The following is a 17,500-nucleotide window of genomic DNA, read 5'->3' on the forward strand; positions in this document are numbered from 1 at the left end:
AGCGAGAACTTCACTGGCACACAACCAGCACACAACCAGCACAAAACCGTTAGTCACCTCAGCTGAAGCTGCAGCTCACTCCATTCAGCCGGCTGGTGTTTGTTTTGACTGGGCCTTTGACGATTCATCATCAAGGCTACACCGTTTGATTCTCTAGTGTGTATGAACTTATCAACTTGGAACAAACACTCTGATCAGCCACATCCTGTTTCCCAAGTACGGATAGCGTATAAGCCATCTGAGATACATATCCAGTGGATACACCAGCAGTACACACATGTAGCTTCTCATCTAACTGTTTACCGCCACAAAACAGTCAAATAAGCACAACATTACACATTCTAACAGAACTTTACTGTCCAGTGTTCACCTGTTAGTCACCTGAAAGTTAGCTCACAAGTTAGGCTACCACTGCTTAGCCTTTTTATCTGCTTTGTAGCTATAAGGATAACACACACTGATGCAATATCAAGTGGTATCTCAAAAATTATGGTCATTAAAATGTAGTGTTGATTCAGAAATGACAATCATGAAGCCATAAGAAGCCAAGAAAAGCCATAAGGGCAATCATTTTTTTAATGATGTTATCTCGAGGTAACAATAAAATGATCACGTTATCTTGAGATGATGAACTTTGTTATTTTGAGAAAATCATTTAATTTTCATATTATCTTGAGAAAACAAGGTTAAGATAACAAGATAATTATTTTGTTATATCTCAAGATAACAAAGCAATAATGAAAGATTTTTTCTCAAGGCAATTTTTATGACATTAAAAAAATATTTGAACTGTGGCCTTTTCTCGTCCTCCCTAGTAATGTTTAGTGTTTCTCTATCTTTTTTCACTCTAATCTACTCCTTAAAATGCCGCCTAATGTTAATCCAAGCACAGATTTGTACATAGTCTGCATGTACAACAAGTAAGCAGCCATTTTGTCCAAATTCATCTCAGGCCTTAGGTCCTGATACTAGCCAGCAAGAAAGCCACTTTCCAGTTAGAATGTCTGTCCATGAGGTGAAATGACCTGTCCAGTTGTTCAGTGTGAAATGCTTTGCTGTCTGTGGAAAAGAGTGACCAAATGAGTGAAAACTGGCAAGCTTGAACAGGCATTTATCATTTCCCCCTAGGGCAGCAGCTATGTTGGCCCAAAGTGTGCAGCACATACAATATTCCTAGATGTGTGTGTGTGCGTGATTGTGTGTGTGTGTGTGTGTGTGTGTGTGTGTGTGTGTGTGTGTGTGTGTGTGTGTGTGTGTGTGCATGTGTGTAAATTATTCTGGTTATTTATTGTTGCTAAGATCTAGTAACAGCAGAAAAACAGACACACAAGAGAGAGAGAGAGAGAGAGAGAGAGAGAGAGAGACTCACACACAGTGACATAGTTATAATCACCCGTTTATTCAGCAATAGGCTGTCTGGGAATTATATGTTATATATTTACAATGACTGATGCAGGGTGGGGTGGGGTCTGTGTGGAAGACTTAATCTGATTTAGCTGCTGAGTGAGAGCTTTCTAAGAGGATGGTTGGTTGTTGAGTGAGAGCTTTCTAAGAGGTTGGTTGGTTGTTGAGTGAGAGCTTTCTAAGAGGATGGTTGGTTGTTGAGTGAGAGCTTTCTAAGAGGTTGGTTGGTTGTTGAGTGGGAGCTTTCTAAGAGGATGTTTGGTAGTTGAGTGGGAGCTTTCTAAAAGGGCTAGAGAGATGCAGCTGTGTTGTGATGTGATGTGGGCCCATTTCAGGTAACAAAAAGAGTGGGCAAGCACCAAAGATGATCACATTATTTTATATGGGTGTGTGGATCAGGAGGGAGGGGGACATTACCCAAGTAGCCTCGGGCCAACACCAGCTGAGCTGCCTACACAGAATGGGAGTGCAACAAAACAGCTATGACCATTTATTGTGCCTCTAAAAATGGAATTTTCTGAAAACATGTGTGCCCTTCAAAGTAAATTTTATGGAAACAATATTGGTGAAGATTCACTACCTAAACATGCTCCTTAAATAATTCATACACATAGAAAAACATGCCAAACACATGCATATGGAAACACGTTCATGTGCATACAAGTACATGCAATCATTGATTTGCATAATGCAGATAGATAAGCATAAACTTGAATTTCTTGAATTTCCCCTTGAGGATCAATAAAGTATCTATCTATCTATCTATCTATCTATCTATCTATCTATCTATCCATCTATCTATCTATCTAACTAGCAGACATGCACTGGTGATCAGCAGCATGTGTAATAATTACACTCATCAGTCATAATTAGCTCTGTGATAGAGAGAGAGGGAGAGCCTGTGATGGCAGGGGGGGGGGGGGTGGGGTGGTGGGGAGTCTGTGGTCTCAGGCTAGGCTGCGGTGGAGCTTTGCTACAGGCCGTTAGGCTCTGATGACTATTGTTCATGCCTGTCAGCCTACTGCTTGCTCAGGGGTGATACATGTAGGCCTACTCACACACAAGCACACACACACACACACACACACACACACACACACACACACACACACACACACACACACACACACACACACACACACTAGAGCTTCTGGCAAACACTGTCCTAATACTCTTATGGTGAGCATCTTTCACACACCACCATCAGTATGTGTATGTGTATAGTATACACATGGGAAGAATGCATCGTGGATTCAGAGTTAGTCACACCTCAGCAGTCAATGTACCTTTATGCTCTGAACAATCCAGTGCTCAATGTGTGTGTGTGTGTGTGTGCCTGTGTGTATGTGATTTGATGTGATTCACTGTGACAAGAGGTCTATGATTCAAGCTGACTTGTAGTTAAAGCATCACCTGAGTTACTATGGAAACCAGGATCCATTCATGCACTTAACTGGCCTCTGGCCTTAGCTCTCACTTACGTGTATGTGTTTGTGGTGTGTGTTTGTGGTGTGTGTGTGTGTGTGTGCGTGTGCGTGCGTGCGTGCGAGAGGGAGAGAGAGAGAGCTGTTGGTGAGATTATTTTATCTGTAATAACTTTGTGCACGCTAGAGTGAGTGCCTTTGAGGACCACTGACCCAAATGATTAAGGGAATGGGGGATTGAGCTCAGAGGTGCAGATAGAGAGAGAGAGAGAGAGAGAGAGGGAGGTAGAGAAAGAGAGGGAGGCACACATAGAGTGAGATGGATGGAAAGATACAGAGAGAGAGAGAGAGAGAGAGATGGATGGAGAGATACAGAGAGAGAGAGAGAGATGGATGGAAAAGGATCCAGAGTGTAGAAGACAGACAGATAGAGAGAGATGGGCATAGAGAGAAGAGAGAGGAGGAGAAGGGTGTGTTGACAGGCATACAGAAGTGACTGGGATGAGCATTGTTATACATAATACTGTATTTAAAAGCCATAATATGGCTTCATGTTGTATTGAGAGGAGGAGAAGGGTGTGTAATAAGGGTGCATAATATGGCTTCATGTTGTACTGAGAGGAGGAATGAAGCAGTTATACATAATACTGTATGTCTAAGTCATAATATGGCTTCATTTTGTACTGAGAGGAGGAATGAAGCAGATTGCAAACAAGGGCCCGATGCTCCTGATGTTCTTTCAAGAAAGACAACCACAGGAAAAGGGAGAGAACACGTGTGTGTGTGTGTGTGTGTGTGTCTGTGTGTCTGTGTGTGTGTGTGTGTGTGTGTGTGTGTGTGTGTGTGTGTGTGTGTGTGTGTGTGTGTGTGTGTGTGTGTGTGAGAGAGAGAGATAGGAGATAGAGGGGGAGGAGGAGGAGATGGCACATAATAGTCTGAATGCAAAAGCAGGGGTGGGCTATAATGCTGAGACACATGTGGTGGTTGTGTTTTTTTCCACTCTGCTGGGTGCGCTGTACATTTGTATATGGGTGTAGAAGGCATCTGTGTGTGTGTGTCTGTGTGTGTGTGTGTGTGTGTGTGTGTGTGTGTGTGTTGGGGGGGATTGTAGCATGCCAGATATTGTGTGTGTGTGTGTGTGTGTGTTTGTGTGTGTGTGTCTGTGTGTGTCTTTGTACTGAATATGAGACTCTGATATGCAGAAAATAAATAAATAAATAAACATGCATGTGATTTCTCTTAGCTCAACCAGTGACATCACGGTTTAAGGGAGATGGGGGAGGGGGAAAGATCAGTAGGGACTTAATCCAAAATAGAATTCCCAGACACGGCCAACTGACCAATGAGATCACTGCCAGCCTGTGCCAAACCCCTATCACAGTCGTGTCTTCTGCTCAACCTCTCCACTGCATTTAATATGATTTACAATAACAACACATGACAGAGGAATACATATCCATCTGTACATACTGTACATTATGGGGCCCTTTGAATACAGCCCAGTTCTATTACCGCTTTCCTTGCATCCCTTCAAAGATACATTTGTTTCCTGTGTTATTGTATTCGGTTCAGGTGAAGATGAAGATTTGACTGTAAAAGTGTGGCTGAATGTTTATACTAGTTTTTCCATGTCATCTGTGCAAATCTTTCAGATGTTTCAATCACCTCAATGTATCATCAGTGAGATACACAAGAACCTAGAAGGAGAGAGAGAGAGAGAGAGAGAAGAATAAAGACAAAAGACAGAGGGACGATAAAAAAATGTAAGGGAGAAACAAAAAGAAAAAGGAAGGGAGCGAGGAGGGATAGAGGATAGAGATGGGAAGGCAATCAGGACAGACATCATCAAGGCAGCTATTTAGAACAACATGGGATTATGAGTGTGTGGGTTCATGTGTGTGTGTGTGTGTGTGTGTGTGTGTGTGTGTGTGTGTGTGTGTGTGTGTGTGTGTGCGTTGTGTGCGTTGGTGTGTGTGTGTGTGTGTGTGTGTGTGTATGTATTTGATGTTTTTCCTTGGCTGTATGATTGGTTAGTATGAACTCGTTTACAATGTGAGAGATCTATATGATATTGTGTGTGTGTGTGTGTGTGTGTGTGTGTGTGTAATAGTGATTTTTCTATATACATTGTTAATATATTAATATGTGTATGGGGTGTGTGTATGTGTGTGTGTGTGTATTAGTGTGTGTGTGTGCTAGTGTGTGTGTGTGTGTGTGTGTGTGTGTGTGTGTGTGTGTGTGTGTGTGTGTGCGATGATGTGTGTGTGTGTGTGTGTGTGTGTGTGTGTGTGTGTGTGTGTGTGTGTGAATGTGATATTGCTCAGCAGTCAGCAGATGCTCAACTGCACTTCAGGGGATCTGCAGTCCTTACAAAGCTCAGTCCCATTAGACCTGAATGCGTTTCTTATATAAGACTACCGCCACTACGGGCCTTATATGTGTGCATGCAAGTGTGTGTGTGTGTGTGTGTGTGTGTGTGTGTGTGTGTGTGTGTGTGTGTGTGTGTGTGTGTGTGTGTGTGTGTGTGTGTGTGTTTGTGTTTGGTGGGGGCACTCAAGCTGATGTGTGTATGTGTGTGTGTACTCACGTGAAAATATGCCTGTGTACAGTATGTCTTTGCTTTTCACATATATGTGAGTGTGTATGAGTTTGCATTTCAGAGAGGAAGAGGGAGTGTATTAGTGTGTGTGTGTGTGTGTGTGTGTGTGTGTGTGTGTTATGTAAGCCCCTTACTGATGGATGTGGTGTGTGGCGTGAGGCTCACGCTTGTCTGGGTATGCGTGGACAGACTCTATAAATAAATTACTCTACTGTAAGTGAAAAACAAAAATATGGATGTGTTCATTAGCACCCCATGATTGCATGTGTGTGTTTATGTGTGTGTGTGTGTGTGTGTGTGTGTGTGTGTGTGTGTGTGTGTGTGTGTGTGTGTGTGTGTGTGTGTGTGTGTATGTGTGTGTGTTTTTTTTTCTCTGTGTGAGAGCATTCCTGTGTTAGCATGCCAGGTGCAACTGTGTGTAAGAGGTACAAGGTGCATTTCATGTTTTAGGGCTGACAAACAATTGTGTGTGTGTGTGTGCCCGTGTGTCCATGTGCTTGCAAAAGTGTGTGCAGGGGGTGTAGTCTGGTGAAATAGGTAGTTCACTTTTAGCTAAATGTCAGAGGCATCATAGTGAGACCTAAATAAAAACACTGTGGGTACATCAAGATCAGTTTATTATTCACTGGAAACTTGCCTGAGAACTCATCCCAATCAGAGACAAAGCTCTCCGTAAGTTTCTCAAGCTCACTCAGCTTTGTTTCAGAATGATTTAGAGGCTTGGGTCTTGTTCTCATGTGTGTGTGTGTGTGTGTGTGTGTGTGTGTGTGTGTGTGTGTGTGAGAAAAATCATGGTCTTAGTGAAAGTGGGCTAATTCTGACTGACAGAACTCATGAAGAACACTCTTTGTCTCATGTGCGTGCTAGCCAGCAGCTAAAGGGGCATCTGTACCATAAAAATAACTCATCACAACCATCAAACAAATCCCTCCGCCCCATAGCATCATGGAGCCAGTCATGACAAGCTGCATAGAACAGTGGGAATGTTCTGATCCTTAGAAAGCAACTGTGTCCAGAACAGTGGGAATGTTCTAATCCTTAGAGAGCGACTGTGTCCAGAACAGTGGGAATGTTCTGATCCTTAGAGAGCGACTGTTTTCAGAACAGTGGGAATGTTCTGATCCTTAGAGAGCGACTGTCTCCAGAACAATGGGAATGTCCTGATCCTTACAAAGTAATACTGTCCAGAACAGTGGGAATGTTCTGACCCTTACAAAGTAATACTGTCTGGAACAGTGGGAATATTCTGATCTTTACACAGCGACTCTGTGAACAGTGGCATGGAAAATTAATTTGACCTGTTACACCCTTGTGCCTCCCACTCAGATACTAACCATGCATATTTGAAATATTCATTACCCTCAACCTCGGTAGGGGGCAGAGGATATTGTAATTGGGTCTGTCTGTCTTTCCGGCGGTGTGTGTGTGTGTGTGTGTGTGTGTGTGTGTGTGTGTGTGTGCGTGCGTGTGTGTATGTGCGTGTGTGCTTGTGTGTGTGTCAAATAACTTAAAAAGCACTATTCTGATTTACTTCACATTTTCATACAAGGTAGAAGGTCACAATATCTTGGTCCTCCTTCATGAGGATCTGCATCTGGAGAAATGTTTTTTAACTTTCGTTACTAATCGAATTTAGGATCAACATACTGTTTACTGGCTAATCTTATTTGCTACAGGATGTGTACGCTGATATTCAATACTCAATCATAGGTTGTATTAAGTATCAATTGCAGCAGCACAACTCAATTTGTTCTCTGGAAAATCCATTTACACACTCACAACCAAATACTTTGGCCTCTTCAGTCCATCTGCCTGATTTATAATGCAATATAAATGTGTTGGCATGCGTTCAGCACCTCTGGGTTCATTAGCTGGTGCAGACTTGAAGTGCAGTGTGAATGGAACGGAATATCCAGCCTGGTCCCAAATGGAACACTGTAACTCTCAGCACAGGATTGCATTCCATTGTCTCAGGAAGAGATGGTCTTAGCCTGAGCATTGTGGGTAATTAACCTCAGTGAAGTGTTGGGAATGGATGATAGTGAGCAGGGGAAGCTGATAAGGAAGCAGCCCAGGGTTCTTCCCACGGCTGCCCGCTGCCTCTCTGGTTGCGTCCGAACAAAGACGGATGACGCTCAGCTCTTTTTCAAGGGCATTCAGCTGAAATGGACATTATTAGGGGATTACGTCCTGCTCTACAAACACTTATTCTGTCTCTCTCTTGCTGTTGTTCCTCACGCACGCACACTCGCACGCACATACACACATGCCCACACTCACTCACACACACTTTTACTGTTATTTAGGTTGGATATAAAGAATGTGTTCTGACTACTGTCTGGATCTCACAAACGGCAAACAGACTTGGAGGGAAAAAATAGATGAAAGACCAAAGTATAAAATATATTGAAAGCAAACATCAAACATATCAACATAGATAGATAGATAGATAGATAGGTAGATAGATAGATAGATAGATATATTCAAGGTCTCAGTAGCATGCACACATCACACACAACATTCACTAACAACATAATTAACATGATGACACATACTGTACAACACAGACTGAAGTCAACAATAACCATACTGCATAACCCATATGGCTGAAGACACAGTCTCTGTCAGCTATCGTAAAAGTACCAATTCCTGCCCCTTTCGTTTGAATATTGGAAAACAATGTTTTCCAATATTCCAATTAATACTTCAGAATAATATTTGATTGATGAACCTTACATTTTGCCGTAGCTGTAAGTGTGTAGATTTGAACAAAGTCTGGTTTGGTTCTTACGGGGAGCTTTTACTGGCTAAAATATTGGTATTTTGTTTACTGTGCTTGGAGTTTGGTGCTGGGCTGGTGGGTGGATTTTGTACACACAGACTTAAAACACTGTTTACAGCTCTTTGAGTAACTGTACAATGTAATTTTTGGTACAGAGATAATTTAGATACCCTTATGGAGTGGGTGCTTGTGTTTCTTTAGGAATCCGCTGTCTTGATTTGTATATAAATGAATATTAAGTGACACATACACGTAAAAGGGCGAAAATAGGTAACTTTCCGATACCACCTCCATAGACCCACAGTAGAAAGATAAGACATAAGATAGACAGACAGATAGACAGATAAGACAGGACACACACTCAAACATGTTAGCAATGCCAATGAGGAGTGCATGACAGTGCAGGTCCCCAACCACAGGAAGTGACATCACTGAGCTTCAGTCTAGAGTCCAAAGCTGGCACACACTTTCACATCCATGCAAATACACTCATACACATACACATAAGACTAAGTTGGCTATGGTGGCTGTTGTGCCAAGTTTTGATGTGTGTTCAATTTCCTATGCCTCCATACAGAAACCCGGATAAAGGCATTGAGTTCCTGATCTCCCGCGGATTCATCCCAGACACACCCATTGGCGTGGCCCACTTCCTGTTGCAGAGGAAGGGGCTCAGTCGACAGATGATCGGAGAGTTCCTGGGAAACGCCAAGAAGCAGTTCAACAGAGACGTGCTTGAGTAAGTCCTATTGTGCGTATGTGTGTATGTGGGCCTGTGTGTGTGTGTGTGTGTGTGTGTGTGTGTGTGTGTGTGTGTGTGTGTGTGTGTGTGTGTGTGTGTGTGTGTGTGTTTATATGTATGTGTATGCACAGAACATACACCATGTGTCTATGGGCAAAGGTGCTTTGTGTGTGTGTGTGTGTGTGTGTGTGTGTGTGTGTGTGTGTGTGTGTGTGTTTTTTAAGCATCTGTGTGCATCTGTGACATACAGATGCACAAACAATAGAGAGATTGAATGAGAAGAGAAGAATGAGAAATGAGAAAAGAAAGAGAATGAGAAGATGACCCTGAGGAAGAGGAGAATGAGAAGATGACCCTGAGGAAGAGGAGAATGAGAAGATGACCCTGAGGAAGAGGAGAATGAGAAGTCACTCTAGCGATAGTGTCGGCTGGGAGTGAGGCCGGGTCGGGCTGGCCGGACAATGGACAAGAGAGAGCAAGTGCGAGCCCGTGCGTAGCACAAAACGAGGGCCGACAGATGTGGTGTGTACTGTATGTATGACGTCAGTATCGGCCACTCTGGCTCCGCGGACTTTTCTGGAAGAGAGGAGTGAGCCAGCGCCAGCGCCTCGCCTCTCGAGCTGTCGCGTCGCGTCAGGTTCGCACACGACAGGAAGTAGGTCACAGGAGAAAAGCACCAAAGAGGATTTGCTCATCATGCACACACAGCCACTGGAGCCGCCTCCGCCCCCACCACCAACGCTTTCCAGGCAAACCCTCGACCACATCGCAGCAACCCGTCAGAGGGACACGACCACACACATATGGCTCTGCGAGCGCATGGAATCCGTATGTTAATCTATAGGCAGATTCTAGAGCCGCTCTCAAGGAACAGAGAGGCTTCTTAAATAGTGCTAAGGCGCTGAGAGGACACTGGCTCCTTTGTGCCAGTGCTGCCGGATGGGGGGAAAAGGATGACTGTCCACAGTTTCCAGTGGCTAATGGAGAGCCCATGTGTCTGTGGGGCGACTGGGATGTGCTGAACCAGCATGGCTTCCCCCTGTCCACAGCACAGTTGGTGCCTGTGGTGTATTTTTTATTGTCCGCCCATCTTCTGTGTGGGCAGTAGCAGCGGTGGCAGCACATTTTGAAGGGGAAGTGGATTCGATGGCCTGGTTCTACAGCGTAATCAGCTTGTTACAGTGGGGCTTAGTGAGCAGGAGTAGGAGAGCCTCATCAGCTGCCAGGGCTTGTCTGCTCCTAATGAGAAAGCCAGTGCTGCCATAGACCGGAATCTCCCCTAACATCGCAGCCACAGAGTGTAGGTCTACGCTAAGCCACCGAGCGCTTGACACACTGATGAATCTCACTTCATATGTTACACTTGTCTCTATGAGGAACTTCAATATGGTTTTGAAAGTACATTTTTCCTCTAAAACCTGTGTGCTACTGCCACTACCTAAAAGGGAAGCAAGAACCTTGCAAACACCAACAAGAAACAGCATGCTAAGAATGCTAACTGATGTCTTTTAGCAATATAGTTGGCAATATAGTTTTTTGTTGTGAAAGCTTCTTTTTCTTAACATCCTGGCCCACAGCACTACGTCATACTCTTCATCGTACATAACCTGTACATGACCTAAAATGGAAATGATTGGCATCTTTTCAGGTTGTTCCCATGACCACATACCATACAAATTAATTTGAAGATGAAACCAAAATTAGTTGCCATATAAAACATCAGAAGGTTAACCTATGTAATATTTTTGCTTTAAGTTTGCTTTAAGTTTATTTCACTATCTAGCTATCTATCTATCTGCCCTCCCCGCCTATCTCTATCTACCACCCCGTCTATCCTTTCATCATCTCTCTCTCACTGCTCAGACGTTGGCATTGTTATGTACGCGTCATGACTCCATGGTTTGAGGACTGATTCAATAAATAGATGTTAAACCTCTCTCCGGCCCCCCCTCCTCTCAATTCTCCCTCTCTCTTCCTCTCTCCCCTCCCTGGGATAGCTGTGTGGTGGATGAGATGGACTTCTCAGGGCTGGAGCTGGACGAGGCGTTGAGGAAGTTCCAGGCGCATATTCGCGTCCAGGGAGAGGCCCAGAAGGTGGAGAGACTCATCGAGGCATTCAGGTGAGACACACACACACTCACATGCTCAAATACATATCAAGAAACACACTGCCTCACACTCAAACACACACACACACACACACACACACACACACACACACACACACACACACCCCTCACATGCTCAAACACATTTTAACAAATAAACACACACACATACAGAAACACACCCTCAACCCCTCATTCTCACAAACACATACCGACACAAAAACACATACCAATAAAAATGTGTCCTTCAGCAAGTGTGTGTGTGTGTGTTTATGTGTGTGTGTGTGTGTGTGTGTGTTATGAGAGAGAGAGGATGTGAACTCAGTGAGCGTTGATTGTCATTGCATGAATTTAAACGTCCTCTCAGTGCATTATGAATGCAGGTGATGGTGGCGGTCTGGAGCTGCTCAGGAAGTCTTGTTTACACTCTTCAGGATGCTGTGCCTCTCTGCCACACACACACAGACACACACACGCACATAAACACACACACAACACACACACACACGCACACACACACACTGAAAAATAACATGATTATGTGACAGTCATGAATATGTAATGCTCACTTTGGTTTAAAAATAACTCCGGCACACAATCAAAGGTCTTCATCCTCAGCTCCTTCTCTCTCCTTCCCTCTTCTCTCATCTCTCTCCTCGTCTCATCTCATCTCCTCCAATCTCTTCCTCTCCTCTCCTCTCCTCTCCTCTCCTCTCTCCTCCTCTTTCTCCTCTCCTCCACCCATCTCCTCCTCTCCTCTCCTCTCCTCCCATCTCATCCCTCTCTTCCTTTCCTCTCACCTCCTCCCCTCCCTCCTCCTCCAATCCTCTTCCTCTCCCCTCATCTCCTTTCCTCTCCTCCCATCTCCTCCCTCTCCTCTCTCATCCCTCTTCTCTCCTCTCCTCTCCTCTTCTCTTCCTCCTTTCCTCCTCTCTCTCCTCTCCATCTCTTCCTCCTCCTCTCCCTCTCTCATCCCTCTTCTCTCCCTCCTCTCTCCTCCACCATCTCCTCCTCTCCTCTCCTCCCATCTCCTCCTCTCCTCTCTCATCCTCTCCTCCACCCATCTCCTCCTCTCCTCTCCTCTCCTCTCCTCTCCCCTCCCCTCCTCTCCTCCAATCTCTTCCTCTCCTCTCCTCTCTCCTCTCCTCTCTCCTCCTCTTCTCTCTCCTCCTCTCCTCTCCTCTCTCCTCTCTTCTCTTCTCCTTTCTCCTCCTCTCCTCTCCTCTCTCCTCTCCCCTCCTCTCCTCCAATCTCTTCTTCTCCTCTCCTCTCCTCTCCTCTCCTCTCCTCTCATCCTCTTCTCTCTCCTCCTCTCCTCTCCTCTCCTCTCCTCCACCCATCTCCTCCTCTCCTCTCCTCTCCTCCCATCTCCTCCTCTCCTCTCTCATCCTCTCCTCCACCCATCTCCTCCTCTCCTCTCTCATCCTCTCCTCTCCTCTCTTCTCCTTTCTTCTTCTCCTCTCCCCTCCTCCTCTCCCCTCCTCCTCTCCTCCTCTCCCCTCCTCCTCTCCTCCTCTCCCCTCCTCCTCTCCTCCACCCATCTCCTCTCTCGTCTGCTCTCTCTGTCTTATGATTTGATCTCCACCTCCTCACTTCCTCCTCCATGAAATTGTCACTTTGTTGTTGCTCTGATAAAGCATCTCTCTCCTCCGACTTATTCCCACTCCCCTTTGTCTTCTCTCTCTCTCTGTCTCTTTCTCTCTCATGCACACCATATATCTCCCTCCCCTTCACTTTAACTGTCCTTCACTCTTCACTCTTTCATCATCTCTCCCTCCCTCTCCTTCTCATTTCTCTTCCTCCTCCCTCGTTGACTACCCCTGTTTTTCTCTCTCTCTCTCTCTCTCTCTCTCTCTCTCTCTCTCTCTCTGTGTATCCATTCCTCTCAATGTTCGCTTGAGTGTGTGTGGGTGGAAGGCAGTGTTTGAGAGGAAACAGAGAATAAATGGTATCCCAAGGCAACAAAGTGCCACAGTCTCAATCTCATGGCGGAATCCATAAAACCAAGCCCTCAGGCACGAGAACCTCTCTTTCTTCTCCCTGCTCTCCTTCACTCTCTTTCTCCCTCTCTCCCTCTTTCCTTCTCTATCCCCCCCCCTCCCCTCCCCTAGTCTTCTCTCTGTGGGCTGAGGTCCCATTCATCTGGGTGTCTCGTGTTATATATGGTGTGGGGCTAAGCCATGCATAGGGTGTTTCTCCCTGTGGTTTCTGTTTGCAAGTCATGTCTCCCTCTCCTGCCTCCTCCCTCTCCCCACTCTCCTCCCCCACTCTCCTCCCTCCTCCTCCTTCCCCCATGCTCTCCCCACTCTCCTCCCCCACTCTCCCCCACTCCTTCCCCTTGCTCCCTCCCCCTCCTCCCTCCCCCCTTTCTCCCTCCCCCCACTCTCCTTCCCCTTGCTCTCCCTCCCCCACTCTCCCTCCCCTTTCTCCTCCCCTTTCCCTCTCTCTCTCTTTTTTCCATTTATCTTTTCTTCTCCTTCTCTGCCTTTTCCTCTGTCACCTGCTGTGTTTCTCCTCCTGTCTTATCCCTCTCTATCTCCTCCTCCTCCTGTCTTATCCCTCTCTATCTCCTCCTCCTCCTGTCTTATCCTCTCTATCTCCTCCTCCTCCTCCTGTCTTTCTCTCTCTCTCCTCCTCCTCCTCCTGTCTTATCCCTCTCTATCTCCTCCTCCTGTCTTATCCCTCTCTATCTCCTCCTCCTCCTGTCTTTCTCTCTCCAATCTCAATCACCCTCTTACAGAATTCTTCCTTCTCTCCTTCTCTTCTTCTTTCTTTCTCTCTCTTCTTTTCCCCTCTCCTTCCTGTCTTTCTGTTTTTTCTACAGTAGGTATGTGTGTATGTGTATGTGTGTGAGTTTTGTTTTTAACTTATTGTCCAGTTCCTTTTGACTGATAAAGTCTCTCTCTCTCTCTCTCTCTCTCTCTCTGATCTCTCCATTCAGCCAGCGGTACTGTATGTGCAACCCTGACGTAGTGCAGCAGTTCCATAATCCCGACACCATCTTCATCCTGGCCTTTGCCGTGGTCCTCCTCAACACGGACATGTACAGCCCCAACATTAAGCCTGAGCGCAAGATGCTGCTGGAGGACTTCATACGCAACCTCAGGGGTATGACACACCAGCGCACACACCTCACTGGCCAATTACACATCACCTTTTACACCTCACTGGCCAATCACGTGTCACCATTTACACCTCAAAGACCAATCACATGTGACCTTTAACACCTCACTGGCCAATCACATGACACCTTTTACGCCTCGGAAGCCAATCGTGTGCCATCCCATGCACATAGCCAAACACATCTAGTGTCTTACACTTCAGTAGTCAATCACATCATCTTTCACCTCTGTAGCCAATAGCATGTAATCATTCATGCCTCAATTGCCAATCGCATGTCATCATTTACACCTCAACAACCAATCACCAGTCTCCTGGTGACACTGAGCATGACACCAGAACATCACTGGTTGTGTTTTCTAGTCAATGCAGCTGTATATCTGATGTACAGGACATCACACCAAGAGCTTGATCTGTCCGTGGGAATAGACTAGCTCAGTGGGGACCCTGTGGACCATATGTGAGAGAGAGAGAGAGAGAGAGAAAGAGTGTCATGCACAGGGAAAGTTGGATGCCTGTGACACAAGACCAGGCAGCAGCAGAATTATTACTGCAGCATATCAAAGAAGGAGAGTGGAGAGGAACCCACATTAAAAGAGCACAGGGTCCCTGTGGAAGGACAGCCGGGTGTGTGTGGGTGTGTGTCTGTGTGTATCTGAGCGTGTGTGTTTGTGTGTGTGTGTGTGTGTGTGTGTGTGTGTGTTGTAGGAACAGAGTGTGTGTGTGTGTGTGTGTGTGTGTGTGTGTGTGTGTGTGTGTGTGTGTGTGTGTGTGTTGTAGGAACAGAGTGTGTGTGTGTGTGTGTGTGTGTGTGTGTGTGTGAATGCTGTATCTCTTGCTGCTGTGTGTGTGTGACAGTGGGGAAATGTGTGTGTTGGAGATGGGAGGAGGTAGGGTATGGAGGATTCTGGGCTTTTGATCGTTATCCCACGTACTATGGAAGGAGGCAGTAAGAAGCTGAAAAATGCATTAAATCAAAAACTACTGGCACACACTCAAACACAACCACACACACACACACATGTACACACACACACAGACGTAGACACACACACACACACACACACACACACGCACACACACACACACACACACACACACACACACACACACACACACACACATAGACGTAGACACACACACACACACACAAGGTGAAAAAGCAATCAGATGCCCCCTTGTGTTTGTACATGCAATTTGATATGATTGGATGTGGTCTCTTGCTGCAGTCATTAACATCTTACACACTCTCCATACATATTTTAAACCAAAGAGAAGAGATCCCTCCCTCTGGAGAAGCCCATGGCATCATTTATTTAGGTTAACCCTTATTCATTACAAGCAAAGTACACTTTTAATAAAAACTTCATTACCGGTACAGCAAAGACCACGGAAAGGTGAAGATTAATCACCACTAATACTGTAGAGGGCAGGCTTATGATGAAAAAAGAGTGCATCGTAAAGCTTAAGATGTGATGCAGCATTTTTTTGAAATAAAAACGAAATAAATCCTAAAATCTCTAGGCACTAGGGCACACTCACTTTGTCACTTTGTAACCCCGTTTTTCTCTTTTTCACACACACACACACACACACACATAATGTGTACATCTTTGAAATCTTCTGTAAAAATATACTTTTGCAAACTTGCTAGAGACACACACACAAAGTTGTTTGTGGTCTGTCAGGAGTGGATGATAGAATGGATATGCCTGGATGATGCCTCACACTCCTACCCACGCATGCAAATGCACTGGTACACATTCAAACACAACCACACACACACACACACACACACACACACACACACACACACACACACACACACACACACACACACACATTTTTTGTGACACCTCAGGTGTGGTAATGGAGCAGATTTTTGTTGTGAGATGGTGGCAGATATCTCTGTCTTTAGACGTGGGCGTTAATGCGTCACCTGCCACACACACACACACACACACACACACACACGCACACACACACATACACACACACTTATATACTTTATTTGATTCCACTTAACAAGTCAAGCTTCATTAGGAATCAAATATTCCAGTTGATGAAAGCAGTTCAACAAGTTTTACAGGTTTATCGGTACAATAACTACCTATAACTGCTGATATGGAACAATACTTTTTCCAACTGTTTGGCCTTTGGCCTTTTAAATAGCCCCCCAATGCAAAATCCAGACAGACCACCATCTTATGTATATGACCTTGGCTGCGAAACACTAACACGATCAAAAGCCGGTATTTCAGAGTTTTTGTACAGTATGAGTACTCCATAAATAGATAAAAAGCACATGACACTTCAAATATTTTAACTATTTTGTCATTCTGACAAATAGAGATAATGTCCGGTGTGTTTGCAATTTCAGAGAAGGAGTTTGCAGGTGAATTAAAGCATTCAGAGTGTCACAAGTCTACAGTATCATGTCTGGCAGCATGCAGCCCTTTAAAGGCCGTGTTGCAGGGTTCATTTCCAACTTAATTTGCACAATTTGCTTGTTGGTAATAAACATTTAAACTGTTATCCATTGTATTTGATGTTGTTGGGTATCACAAACGGAATATAATCTTAAAAAGCAGCTGCTATTTCACAGCGGTTTTGAAGTGATTCTTCTTTCCCCACAATGCATTGCATTACGTCACCCTAGGGAGGCCACCGAGACCCTTGAGAGTAAAGCAGAGAGCAATGGGAGAGACGAGTAGGGAGTGTTCAGCATTAGATAGCTAGATTATAGATAAATAGATATAGATAGCCTAGATAGATATATAAACAGGTAGATAGATAGTGTAAGATCATGTCACATCTGCTGGTCGCGGGGTGAGCTCCTCGACCAGCGGCCAAAACGCACTCGCTTCCCTAGCGCTACAGCTGTTCATGATGTGGGCTACAGACCCCAGATGTTGGGGGCGTGGTGTGGGACCACTCAATCATTACTTTGTGGTCCCTTATGTGTGGGTGATGGAGCTGATATTCATTGAGGGATGTTGGCAGGTATCACACACACACACACACACACACACACACACACACACACTCACACACTCACACACACACACTTAAGTATTTCTGTGTATTCCCTCAGGTGTGGATGATGGAGCCGATATCCCTCGTGAGATGGTGGCTGGCATTTACGAGCGCATCCAGCAGAGAGAGCTACGCTCCAACGAAGATCACGTGACCTACGTCAGCCGCGTGGAGCAAAGCATCCTGGGAATGAAGACAGTGAGTCATCGCTTAGTAAACATGGTTGCTGTCATCACTCTGTCATGATGGCAGGTCATTTAAAATGTGTGTTTTCTTATTTTATAT

At 45.2% G+C, this 17,500-nt stretch overlaps 1 protein-coding gene across 1 annotated transcript in view; it reads left to right on the top strand.

Moving 5' to 3' along the window:
- The window catches only part of iqsec3b (IQ motif and Sec7 domain ArfGEF 3b), a 40,514-nt gene that overhangs the window by 16,088 nt on the left and 6,926 nt on the right, over window positions 1-17,500 (top strand). Inside the window, exons 6-9 of the mRNA XM_048257118.1 lie at window positions 8,787-8,948; window positions 10,949-11,071; window positions 14,001-14,167; window positions 17,274-17,413. Of these exons, the coding sequence (XP_048113075.1) occupies window positions 8,787-8,948; window positions 10,949-11,071; window positions 14,001-14,167; window positions 17,274-17,413 (592 nt within the window). The remainder of the gene's footprint in view (window positions 1-8,786; window positions 8,949-10,948; window positions 11,072-14,000; window positions 14,168-17,273; window positions 17,414-17,500) is intronic.

This window comes from Alosa alosa, chromosome 11 (genome assembly GCF_017589495.1).
Source record: "Alosa alosa isolate M-15738 ecotype Scorff River chromosome 11, AALO_Geno_1.1, whole genome shotgun sequence".
NCBI lineage: Eukaryota > Metazoa > Chordata > Actinopteri > Clupeiformes > Clupeidae > Alosa > Alosa alosa.